Here is a 12,610-nt window from a genome sequence, read left to right on the forward strand (position 1 = left end):
TGGGGCGGCGTTCCGCGGGGGGGGGGGGGGGGGGGGGGGGCGGCGAGCCGGTGCCGTGCAAGTTAGCGCTTGTGGTTGCGATCGCCGTGTGTGTGAGCTCTTCTTGGTGTGAGCCTCGGCCGAAGCTGTGGCTTCTGCCTCCGATCGTCTGGGCAGCGTCTGGTACAGAAAATCCTAAAATAGTTTAATCTGTAGGAGCACACCACCACAAGTGGAAATTGTATCTCCAGTGCAGTTTCTGGCATGACTATCTCTTGTTTGTCAGGCGGTGTCAGAAAGCGTGGCTTAACTGAGAGGCTACGGCTGCTTCTAAAGCACTTGGGGCGCGGACATCTGAATTTAGCATCGTCTGCCTTATGGAAAAGTACACAGGGAATGCAGTACAACTGCCTGTGTACCTAATCTATAGGTGTGAAGTGTGAGGCTAAAAAAAAATGAATTTTCTCTTGGCTGTCTGCTACAGTGGAGAAATGCGTGTGTGACTCCTTGTCACCCTCTGATGTGAAGAAACTTAAGTTGGAGCTGTGTGAAGAAACTGCTTCTGGAGTCAGTTACAGTATTGCGCATGGGATGACTGGAGGATGCAATGCTAACTGATAAAGTACTTGTGATGGGTTTCAGCAAAGTAAGAAAATGGAACTGGGCTGCAATTGAGGGAACTTGTGCAGAGGAACTTCACAAGGGCATAGGAAAGCACATATTGCCACCTGAGACTCACCAGGAGGGTGAGGAGGGGGGTCATATTCGGAGGATTATAGCTGGTAGGAAGAAAAAGCCTAAAAACGCACTAGCTGAAACCTCTGGGTCAGTGAGGTGCTAAACCTCTTGTTGAAACAGGAGGAAATATTCATGGTTTGCTTTCTGATTTTTTTTTTTAAAGCTACAGACTTTCCACGAACTATTTTATAGTGCAAGAATGCTTGTTGTGGCAAAGGCATTGCCTCAAAGATGCTCTTAACATAAGTGTTGCCATTTTGCTGTCTAGGGTCCAGGGCTGAGAATAGGGAGTGTCTTTTCATTTAGCTCAGGAGGCATCTGTTGCTTGGGAGTTTCATGGTAATAAAGCTCAGAAGCTTTACTTGCACCTTTGGGTGCCCAGTAAGCATGGATGCAGGCTTGACCTGTTAACAGGGTGGAGGGGAGGAGGAGTGGTGGTGGGGAAGGGGGCTGTACCACACATAGGCTTGTGCTGCTGCCTCAAGTAGGGCTGCTGCCCAGAGGAGCCATGAGGATGCAGCTCTTCAAGTAGCCTTCTCAGGGGATGGCTGTGCTCACTTAAACCCAGCTAGGATGTGGGGAAAAGAAGAGAAAGAAGAGTTAAAGGGAGATGAATGCTTCTTCCTCTTGGGGTGTCCTGATGGGTGGCTGGAAGCACCAAGAGGCAGCAAATGCAAGCAGCTGGGGTTAGCCAGGGATAAGTGTTTGTAGACCAGCTGGAGTAGTCCTTGACTCTCAGGGTACACTACATGTATCTGGGCCCTACCAAAACTGTCAAAGGGGAATTTCAAGTATAGTGTTAGTGAACATCATGTCCTCTATGGAGGAATAAAGTAGCAATCTCTTGGGTTATTTTAGGCTGTTGGGCCTCAATGAACAGTGTAAAGAGAAGGTGTCTTGGGGCGGGCAGCACTAGAGGACAGGAACAACCCTAATAAGAAAGAAGGCTTTAATGTTTCTTATGGCATCAGAGATGTGAGAAGTCCATTAAGTAATGGAAGTAAATTGAGCAAAAATGTGCCTGAGTGCAATTCTGTTCCTAAACTTGAAGGTACAATCAGACAACCTTGGCCTTGGAAACACCACCACCACCACCCCAAGAGGAGGAACAAGACTTTCTTGCTTCTGAGTAGTCCATGGGTATGGGTTCCTGTTGCCCAAGTGCTACTTTGGAATGGTGACAATGATGTAGTTAGATTTAGTGTACCTCCTGGAGCAAGAGAAGATAAAAGGTCCCATGAAGCTGTGATCACGTTTACACAGTACCCCCCTTTTTAAAATAAGTTGCCTCAGAAGGGCAGCTGAGGAATTTAAATGGCCTGCAGCAAACCTGCAGGTATTTGTAGGTTGCATGTTAGGTGGCATGTATTTGCCTCCATCAGAGACTTGAGTGAGGGCAAGAGGAAGCAGAAAGCGCAACAGCTGAGTATAGGAGGCTATTAAAAATTGGGAAACTCCCAAAAAGTTGAAGCTGTGTCCAAAGGAAGGAGATGAAGGTTCATAAATGCTGGTGGGTCAAATACAAAAATATAATAAGGCTAGCCAAAAGAAAGCTTTAGGTAGAACTTGCAAAAGCAAACCCCCCTAACATGTCCCTCTTCAGACACGTTAGGAACCAGGGAGCTTCCCAGGGAGGCCTTACAGACAGTAATCCATCCAGGTGTAAAAGTGTGTTACGAGTGATCTTCTGTGGGTCTTTCTCTTACTGCGTGTGCTTGGGGAAGTTCTCAGCAGTAACCTGTCTTTGACTCTGAATCTCTCACAGGCTTTAACTGACCTCTCAATGAAAAGGTGGTGAAACAACAGCAAATGCTGATTAGCAGCTTGCTAGGGTCACATAATAGTTACTTCAGAATTACAAATGCATTGTGATTAGGTAAAACCTCCTGCTCACCACCTACCTTGGTGCCAGAGGGCTGGAATGCAGTGAATTTGAGGCTGGATTTTTTGTTTTATGTTATTCTAGGTTATGTAGTGAGTGGCACATGTGGTGCCTCTGGAACAGACAGAAGAGAAGATACTTGAAAAATAGTAAGTTGGTGTACACCTGGAGATGTGACACTGTGGGAGAGAGAATGGCTACTGTAAGGGGAAGTTTGACTTCATGAAGCTGTTAACTTTGAAGCCTGAATCTTGGAGAGAGAGTGCTGGTTAGTGTTAGTTCACTTATTCAATGTCTCCTGGAAATCTCAAGGCTCTTAGGGAAACTAAGCAGTCCTGGAGTAAGATCCTGGCAGGGTTGAAATTGCTGACTGAGCGGAGGCAGGGCTGAGATGAGGTAGAGTTCTCTCACAGTGGAGAGAACCAGCAGACCTGGCATGCAGGAGCAAACTGCATGGTGGTCAATACAGTCCCACCTAATCTGGAAAAGTGTGTGAGGTAACACTTTGGTGCTTGAGTAGCATCCGTTATTTAGAGCAATGAAGACGGGTGCATGCTGGCATAGCAGGCGATGTGACAAAGCAGAGCGTGACATTTGCCGAGGGTAGGCATTGAGTAATGTGTGGGAGGCAGGAGCAGGAAGCAGCCTGGAGTTATGAACTAGTTGGCTCAGGGGCATCTGCTGCCAGAGGGATGAAATCTTGGGAGAAAAGGGTCTATGGTAGCTTAATGAAAGCATCAGGTGGGTGCTCAACAGCAGCAGATGAAAATGAGTTTCAGAAGTGAAGGACCTAGAGAAGCAGAAAGATCGTGCCACTGCATAAATCCATGGTGTGCTGGTGTCTTGCAATGCTGTGGGCTGCTCTGGTCTCCTGCCTACCTTGAGAGGAACGTAGTGGAGCGTGGTGATGTTTGGGAAAGGAAAAGGGGGGTTTCTGCTATCAGGAACTGTTGAGTGAATTTGGATTCTTCAGCCTGGAAGCAGATTGGGGAAACATGCTAGAGGTCTGTAGGATCACAATTGGCCAGGTAATAGTTAGGGCTTGACTGTATTGAAAGAGTTGGTGGGCAAGAACTGAGGGGTATTAAGTCTGAGAAGAGGGAAGTTTCGGGAAAAGGTTGGTGGTGGTGCTTTCTCCCCAGCAGGTATTGTGGAGTATGCAGTTCAAGGTGTACCTAATGAATGCAGTGTTTGGTAGCCCTTGGTTAACTTTTCTTCTCCAAAGGTACTGTCTGTGTCTTTACATGTTGAGCACTTACAGGTTGTGCAAAGTGGGAGGTTAGTTCTGGGAAATGCTACTGTCTGCCCTGTTCTGATACCCTTCCTGAGGAGCCCCCTCATAGGATGCTGTGCCAGATTGGGGGTAACTGGTCTTACGGCTTTTCTCCAGTTGCCTTTTCTCCAGGCATATATCTCACTAGCATGATGTCCTTAAACTTTTGGGACTCCAGAGCTTTGGGTAAAATATGCTTGTGGCCTGAATGGTGGGTATGGGGACTTGTGGGTGGTTGCTAGAAATGCTTGTCATGTCTCTGAAGTCTGATTTAAGCATTGCACACATCTGTCTAACTTACAGGGAATGGTTTTTGCTGTTGCGCTTAAGTAGATGAGTAAGTTAGGTGATCCAGTCACCTCTCAGGGCAGTGGCTGCACCTTGCCTTCAAGTATTGCTGCAAACACCAGGTTCCTTGCTGCTGTTGTGCTTCTTTGGTAGGGCTGGTGTACTCCCATCTGGGTTTGCCTATAGCCCTTCTGTCTCAGGGTTACTGGCACTGGCCCTGGCATATTTGGTGTGGTCTTTAATGAAAGCTGTACCAGTTTAGCTCTTTGCAAGTTTGGGGTTTGAATTTGGGTTGGTGAGGGAGGTGTTGAGGCTGATACAGAAGTAATACAAAGATTTTTTCAATGAAGCCAACTTGAGCTTGGCAAGAGGTCAATGGAAATATCACATTATGTGCCTCACACCTAAGTGGTCTTACCAAATCTGGTTTTGAACAACCTTGGTGCAAGCACATGCTTGATTACCTCGAGTTGTGTAATGAGTGACTGCCTCTAGCTGAGCTCCCTTACTCGCTGGGTTTGCTGAGGCTTGTTGGCCCTGGTGACAAAGTCTTTTCCTAGTAAAACTGTCAGCTCCTCTGAGCAGCTCAGTGCATGTTGGGTGAGTGCCTGGCATGGCCACACACACAGAGCGTGTGCCTGCATGTTCTTCCCCTGGCTTTCTGCTGCTGAACAAAAGCAAGGACTTGCATCACTAAGCTTAAATGCTGGGTTTTTCCCTTGTGAATTTTGTGGAATACAAAGACATCTGCTGCTATTTGTAATTTAATGTATTATAGGCAAAGAAGTGCTATAGCATACAGTCAAGAGTTCATGTTGAGTCTTTGAGCAATTATTTCTTGCTCCTTTACATTATAAGGCAACTGTCTTGTCTGGGCTCTCCACTCTTCAGAGTGTTTTGTGTTATATAAACAAATGCATTTGTCTATAGGAGTGCCTGCTGAAGTAAGATTAGGCCTGCAGGGCTCTTCTTTCTGTAACTTGAAGATACCTGTGACTTTGTTCTAAGCCATAATCTTATCTGCTTGTGCTGCACCAGGAACAGCCGGTAGCAATTTGGTGCTCTGACTTCTGCAGAGTCTTCCCTGCTCAAGTGGAGAAGAGGACTTGCTGGATGGGCAGGGAAATATGTGTGTATGTATATATGCACGCACATAAAAAAGGAACAGAAATTAGTTGCTTTTGCTTTCTGTAATCAACTGATTTAGTTGCTGACTGCAGCATGTGGATCAATGCTGCTTGGGCTCAGCTGAATGTATTTTAACTCTGGTAAGTGCTGTAAAGTCAGGAATGGAGTTGGAGGATGTTGCCTTGAGAAACTTGATGTGAAGCTACTTGTACTTGGATTTTTTAGAAGTCCTACCTCCTATTTGCAATTTAAATTGCAAATATAGTAGACTGGCTTCTGAATAGGAACTTGTATGAAATGGGCACTAGTCTTGGCAGTGGTTCAGGAATTCTGTAATGCTGCTCCTACTGTACTGGAGCACTGTTTCATAGCAGTAAATGCTGTGACATTAAATTAGCCCACAACATTCTTGAAACTAGCTTAAGCAGAAAGAAAATACCTCCTTTCCAATCTACTTTTTTCAAAGGAGTCTGGAAATAGCTGCAGTTTCTTAAAACTGCTAGCACTCATTGCACATCTGTTAGGAAAGCTTTTTTCCCCAGAAGTTTGAAAACCTGTGCTGTTGTGGATAACACTAATCCTGTAATTAAGGGTTTAGAGTGATGTTGAGCCTCATCTGTACTTACTGTTCATGGGTTTTTATTTATAGAGTACCAGTGGGTAACAGGACAGAAACAGACAGTTCATTACTGCTCATAATGCTCCCAATTTCTTTGCCTGTGTACTTTACAATGTTATATATCTGGTGCTGGCTTCATTCATATGCTGTCTTGCACAGTGAGGGAAAAGTTGTTTGTCTTACGCAGAGGAAGATCTAAGTCAGATTTTTAGCTGGAAGTTTTTACCTGTTTATGAGGTGAAGAGAAGTTAGTGGCTCTTTCAGTGTACTCTTGGCACACCCTGGGTAAAACCTATGTAAGGAACAGTCATGTAGAGCCTGACATACCTCTTACTTCAAGAAAAAAAATCAGTATTCTGTTAGATGTAATACTGAGCTGACAACACTGAAAGTAGTATTTATTTTTGACCGAATCTACCGTATTTCCACATATTGACTTACCTTCTGCTAGAGGTAATGCCGTGAACTTGATTAAGTTGCATGTAAGCTTGGCCTGAATGTGCTAAAATAGCAGAACCTATAGCTTCCTGTACAAAGGCTTTTTTACAGCCTTTGATCCATATATCAGGAGTTCTTGCAGGGTCTCATTTCTTCTCTATCCCTGCCTCCATGCTGTGGAAGTGGAGGAAGCATTAGTAGTAACCTGGTGTGGATGCTTGGGGGGGGGGTCCCCCTCCCTAAGCTTTATCTGCCAGCTATAAGGACTTGATAACTGCTTGGACCTTGAGCTCCTTGAGAGGTGGTTCTGTCTGTGGAAAGGTAAGATGCTGTAATGTGTCTGCAGCAAGTGGGGTGCTCAGTTGGGGATTGTGGTTTCTCAAGGTGGATCAAGGTCAGAAGGGACTGAACAAAATAGTCCTTTCAAAATAGTGGTTAAACCTAAAATAAACTTTCCAGCTTCCCAAAGTAGTGTCATGCATTGCTGTATCATGGGATATGTTAACAAAAACTGGAATTTCTAGTTTGAAAAGCTCAAGCTTTTAATGTGCATTTACACCAGTATCATTAAATCTAATGATTCCCTGTGCAAGACTTCTGCTAGGAGACCATATCTGTGAAAAGTCAGGTGTTAAAGGAAAAAATACAGTGGAAATTACTTGATAGCGTGCCTCAGTGCTGAATGCTCCAAGTTCATGCTGAAGTTAGCCAAGTATGGTGAGGGGAAGAAGGCAGAGTGTTCTGTATGGCTTCTGCCTCCAGGATAGATGGGTTGTTTCTCATCTCAAGTATATAGTGACTGTCCTAAGCAATGGTACAGATTCTTTGTCAGTTATCTCTTGTCATGTGGAAGGCTAAAAGAAAGCAGGGTATCAACGATAAATACTGGGACACACCCTTAAATATGCTTAGAGGCAAAACCATGTAGTTTGCAAGGGGGAGACCAGAGCAATGGAAAGGGCTGACTTTGGAGAAGGCACTTGTCAGAGTGTGGGGGTGGATGGGTGGGAGGAGGGAAGTCCTGGACAGGAGGCTCACTAGAGAAGGTGCAGGGCTGTGTAAGAAAGGAGGACAGACCCAAAAAAAGCTGTTTTTCCTGTTGCAACAGGCGGAAAGATGCATGCAGGAGTAGAGCCTTTGAGGCAATGGGAGTATGTTTGCATGTGGTGGTGTAACACCAGTGAGCCGAGGTGGCTGTGTACCAGCCTCCGGTGTGCCAGATTGGTCTGAGATGCTGCCAAGTGCAGCGGGTGCCTATGGGCTGTGCTTGCCTCTTTCTCTGAGGTTGGTGTCCTAGTCTCTCGTTGTTTTGATTGAAAACTTGAAGTTTCACATTACTTTCTTGCCTTCTGCTTTAAAACTGCCTTTTTTAGTTCAGTGGTCATTGTGGGTAGGAAGAGCACAAACTGAGAACACAAGCCTGCTTTCCTTAAGAAACCCAGACAAAAAGTCATTCTCTTGCAAGAAGGAACTGCAATTTTTCCAGTCCACCATGGAGAGAATTATCACTTTATTTAATCCTACAATTTTTTAGTGATCCAGAGCAGTACACTGACATCAAGTATTATCACTATTCTGTGATCCCATAAGTCGTCTCTTGCCTGCCTGTGATAATAACTTTTTCACAGGATGACTGCTTTTCTGAAGAGAAAACATGACACTTCACCCTTCCCCCCCCACCACCCAGAGTTAAGTATGTCTTGTAAAAGGAGCCATATTAAGTATGTCAGCTCTTCCTAATGTTAACCAACGAGTTTGTTTCTCGAAGAGATCATTAACTGAGCCTTCTGCTTTGCTTGGACTTGTAAGATTATCTGAACGGTTGTAGTATGGCTTAGAGCTTCTTTACAATTTGAATAGTCTGGCCCTAAAGGTCTGCTGGGGGATCAGCTCTGGGTTTTAGTTTTAGTCCTTTGCTGTGCCCTGCTCACTTTGCAGCACTGTCCTGAGCGCTCTACTCAAACAGAGGCTTGTCAAAACACAAACATAGGTAGGTGCAGACAGCTGGGTGTGCTTAGGCTTGTGGCTTTGCAATTAATGAGTTCCTAGCAAAACAAGCAGAGGCTGTAGGTTTCTTCTCCTAATGCTCCAGGTCTGGATGCCTATAAAAGCTGAAGACTGATGACGTGGGAAAGTGAGTCTCAAACAGTATTATTAAATACTGGGTGAATTAACTGTAGGCTAGAATTGGTGTGTGAGTTTTTTTCCATCACTAAGCCATTCTGGTTTTTGAACTGAGACACTGAAGTGAGATGAGATTGCAAAGGCTTTAAGTGATGCTGTAGCAGTGAGCGCAGGTAGAGCAGCAACCCTTCTTGCACCTCTCCCTTCCCCTGGGGTGCTGCTGTTGCACAGTAAATTGAAATAATAACACTGTTGTAACATACTGTGTACTACCAAGGTTCTTCAGTGTAACTTAAGTTATTTTGTCAGCATAGCCCTAACAAGGAAAGCAGTAGGTATGTGCAGGCTTTGTTCTTGCTGTGTGCTTTGTGAGTAAGCCTGTGCCTACGTACCTGTGACACCAACAAAGTCGCTTTTGCATAGGTCTGGAAACCTCCGTTTGGGTTTGGCTCTTTATGCATTGCGTATCACTTCATCTTTTTACCAGCTAAAACCCTGCAGCTCCTCTTGGAGGGAGGCTTGGGAGTCAGGTGTCTGCCATACAAGAAACACTGGTTTTTCTGGCATGGCTGGCCTCTTGCTTTTCTTCACTGATACTGGAGCCTTTTAGCACTTCAGTTAGATGCTTTCTGCTGAGAAGCTACAAGGGATATACTGTCCCTTAAACCCTTGCTTAGCTCCATCCTCTTTGTCCTGTGTGAATCTTCAAAGCTTTCCTTAATTTTTTTGGAAGAGCAAGCCTAGGAGGCTAGCAAAGACAGCCACAGGCAGCAAAGCTGTGCCTGCCTTCAGTGCACACAAGCACTCCTGTAGCAGGGAGAAGGGGCTCCTGGGCTCCCGGTGGGGAAAGCGTGGGGCTGGGGGAGTTGAGCTTGGTGTTGTGTGCTTTCTGTGGGAATTCCTTCCATATTCTCACTGAAAATTAACATTTTAAAGTAAACACTTTCCAGTTTCTTGGAGGCTAATCAAGAATGCTGTTCCCTTCTAGAAGGAACTTCTTATCAGAGATAAGGCTTTGGTTTTTTTTTCATGCATGCTTAGCCTAACCAAAGCTTCAGACTTCCTAAGCTTATTGCTCACTCTTAAGCTTAAATTTTTAATGTCTGCAATGTGTGGTATTTCTGTCATCATCTCACTTTTGTAGAGTTTTTTTGATAGTTAAATGGTCTTCAAAGGAGAGAAGGAAGAGCTGAGAAGCACGCTCCAGCTCTGTAGTTTGTCCTGGTTTCTCTTCTGGTTTTGCATGCAAAACAACCCCGGGTGTTTTGGGCTGGTGAGGTGGTGAGGATTCAGTCTGTTCAAAGCAAACTGTTAGCATTTGCCTTACCAGAGTGCAATTCCCTCTTTCTTGCAACACTTCTCTGATGCCTTCTGCCAGATGTTTCATCCAGAAGCAGCAAGTTTTTGTGTGTATAAATTAGTAAAGACAGGCACTGATGTTAAAAGGAACCCGGAGGCACACAGAGACAATAATATAATAAAACTAAATATTATCTAAAACTTGTGTTTTTCCAGATCAGCACACAGCAATGTTGCTATTTCAGCAGCCTCTATCTTCCTCTTGCTGTCAGTGTGGTGACTTATTGGATTGGTTTTATCCTTTTTTGCAAGAAAGAGCATTCTTTCTAAACTCTATATTGCAGTACACTGAACTCTTATCAGTCTGTTAAATATTCTAAAACTTTTAGCTGGCCTTACAAGGTGCTTTTTCTTGTGATACACTTGTCTTTCAGTGTGAAGATTTAAGATCACTAAGCCATGCAATGTCATTACAGTCACCCAGAATAAAACAGTGGGTGGAGCGGTCAGTGGAAATACTGACACTTGGCACTTTGGTAAACCTTGGTTATTTTCAGTAAAGAACAAGAATGGCATTGTTCTTGTGTGTTGTAGTTTAATATGTAAATGCATCTGTCAATGAGATGCCTCATGTCAGGAACTAAGTTTGTTCTTGTTTTGGTATCGCCATCCTTTTATGCTAGTTCTTTGTCACCACCTCTTTAAATAACAGAGCTGTATCCTGTGTTTACTTCTAATGTTGTTACTAATGCAAGGGTGAATGTATTAATTGGTATTATTTAACAAGGCTTACTTGTTCTTACAGCTTGCAGGGACAGCAGTTCTTGCAATTGGACTATGGCTTCGGTTTGATTCGCAGACCAAAAGCATCTTTGAACTGGAATCCAACAACACGACGTTTTACACGGGTAAGCTAGGAGATGGCTCGGGGTGATCATACTTCTGCACCCTGATTTCCAGACTGCTTAGAAACTTTCATCCTCCTCGAAGACTAAAGACAAAAGGGCCCTGAACAGCAGGTGGAGAGCAGCTTCCCCCGGCTGGTGCAGGGGGCCAGCCTCTGTTGTGAGCTCTCGTGCGGACAGCGGCAGTGTCACACTAGCAGTATCTTGGCCTCTTATGCATTGTATATCACTTCATCTTTTTCCCAGCTTAAACCCTGCACTTCCTCTTTGGGTGCTGTTGGGTAAGCGTTTTGTTATCAGGGGCTCCTGGTAGGCAATAACTAATTTTTCCCCTAAAGTGACCAACCTAAGCTACCTAAAACCACAAGTCTATTGCCTCATTTCTCAGAAGGAGCATATGTACTACTGTCTCACTCTTACAGCCCTATGTATGCTAATTTATACTGAACATAATGGAAGGGATGCACAAATATCTTGGTCTATATGAGCAACTCTTACAGGCAACCTAGATCAATGTAGCTTTAGTTAGGCCAGGTGGAAGTTACTCCTTGATATTTTCTGCTCTGCAAGATGAGCAATTAGGGGACAAACATGCATGTTTTCAGTTTGCTATTCTAATGTTGTAGGAGTTCCTAACTGAATCGGATTTTGTCCTAACTGTAAGATCTTGATCTCTACAGTCACTTTTAGGTTTGGACAGAGGAACACATGCTTCTTTGGAGGTTGTCACCTGTAGGTGGGCCTTCCCTTTTTGAAACCAAGTAGCTGTGTTTGAAGACCTCTAACAGTTGGGAAGAAAGCAAGTTCAAATATGTACCTTTCTTACATATGTGCCTGTCATCTTTGATTTGGATTTGGACAATCCTTATACATACATATTTCACATCCCTGTAGCACCTGGATTTGCTATGTCCTGTATGGCATCACTTGTTAGCCATCCACAGCATGGTTCATAGAATCATTAAGGTTGGAAAAGGCCTTTAAGGTCATTGAATCCAACTGTCAACCCAACACCACCATGCCCACTAAACCATGTCCCTAAGTGCCTCATCTACATGTCTTCTAAATATCTCCAGGGATGGTGACTCAACCACTTCCCTGGGCAGCCTGTTCCGATGTTTAGCTACCCTTTCAGTAAAGAAATTTAGGTTAGGTTGGTCTGTCTCTTGCCAAGAAAACTGACTGTTGTGGTGAGCTACTCAACCTGTCACAACATCCAAACTGGTGTCTAAAGGGTCAGTAAAGACTGTGTAAGGCATACTGGGAGGTGCAACTCACATTGCAGCCTTGTATACTACCAGGGTAGCCTGTGCCTACAGGGAGTACTGTTAGGAATGATGAGTTAGGCTTGTTAGAGACCGTAGTTGGAAATGTTGAAATGCGTGTGCAACTTCATGAAGAGGCCACAGGCATGCAGATGGCTTATCTGTGAGAAAGCTTATATTTCACCCTTGATATGCTGGCATGGTAGCAAACTGGGGGGGGCTCTTGCAGCTGCCAGGAAGGTTTCCATATGCTTTTACTGGACCTTGGAAAGGGAAAAGAACTCTAAACTTCGCTGTTGAGCTGAATATTTAAGAAGTTTTATTTTGGGTAGTCTAAAACAATTCTTCAACCTCCTAAAACATACAAGTTTTATGATGTGATACTTAAGCTACTGGCTGAATGCAGGCAGTGAAATCTACTTGAAATCTCTGTAGATTAAACTGAGTTTTAAAAAGAAGTTTAATAGGAATTACTATTTTAACAGTTTTTCTGGGAGTAGTTACTGACTGCAGTTTCCACTAGGAAATTGAAAGAATCTGTCGATTTGCACCTAGTAACAAAGCAGGTTACCTCAAAAGCTTTCTATATTACTGAAATAAGAGGTTCTGATGGGCTCTTTTCTCCAAAATGAAAAGGTTTAATCTGGGTTAAAAATTGGTGCCAGAATTTCC

At 44.2% G+C, this 12,610-nt stretch overlaps 1 protein-coding gene across 1 annotated transcript in view; it reads left to right on the forward strand.

The window, feature by feature from the left end:
• The window catches only part of CD9 (CD9 molecule), a 22,877-nt gene that overhangs the window by 2,148 nt on the left and 8,119 nt on the right, over nt 1–12,610 (forward strand). The window contains exon 2 of the mRNA XM_009324366.1: nt 10,574–10,676. Coding sequence (XP_009322641.1) covers nt 10,574–10,676 — 103 coding nt within the window. The remainder of the gene's footprint in view (nt 1–10,573; nt 10,677–12,610) is intronic.

Source organism: Pygoscelis adeliae, unplaced genomic scaffold (genome assembly GCF_000699105.1).
Source record: "Pygoscelis adeliae isolate BGI_AS28 unplaced genomic scaffold, ASM69910v1 Scaffold65, whole genome shotgun sequence".
Classification (NCBI taxonomy): Eukaryota; Metazoa; Chordata; class Aves; order Sphenisciformes; family Spheniscidae; genus Pygoscelis; species Pygoscelis adeliae.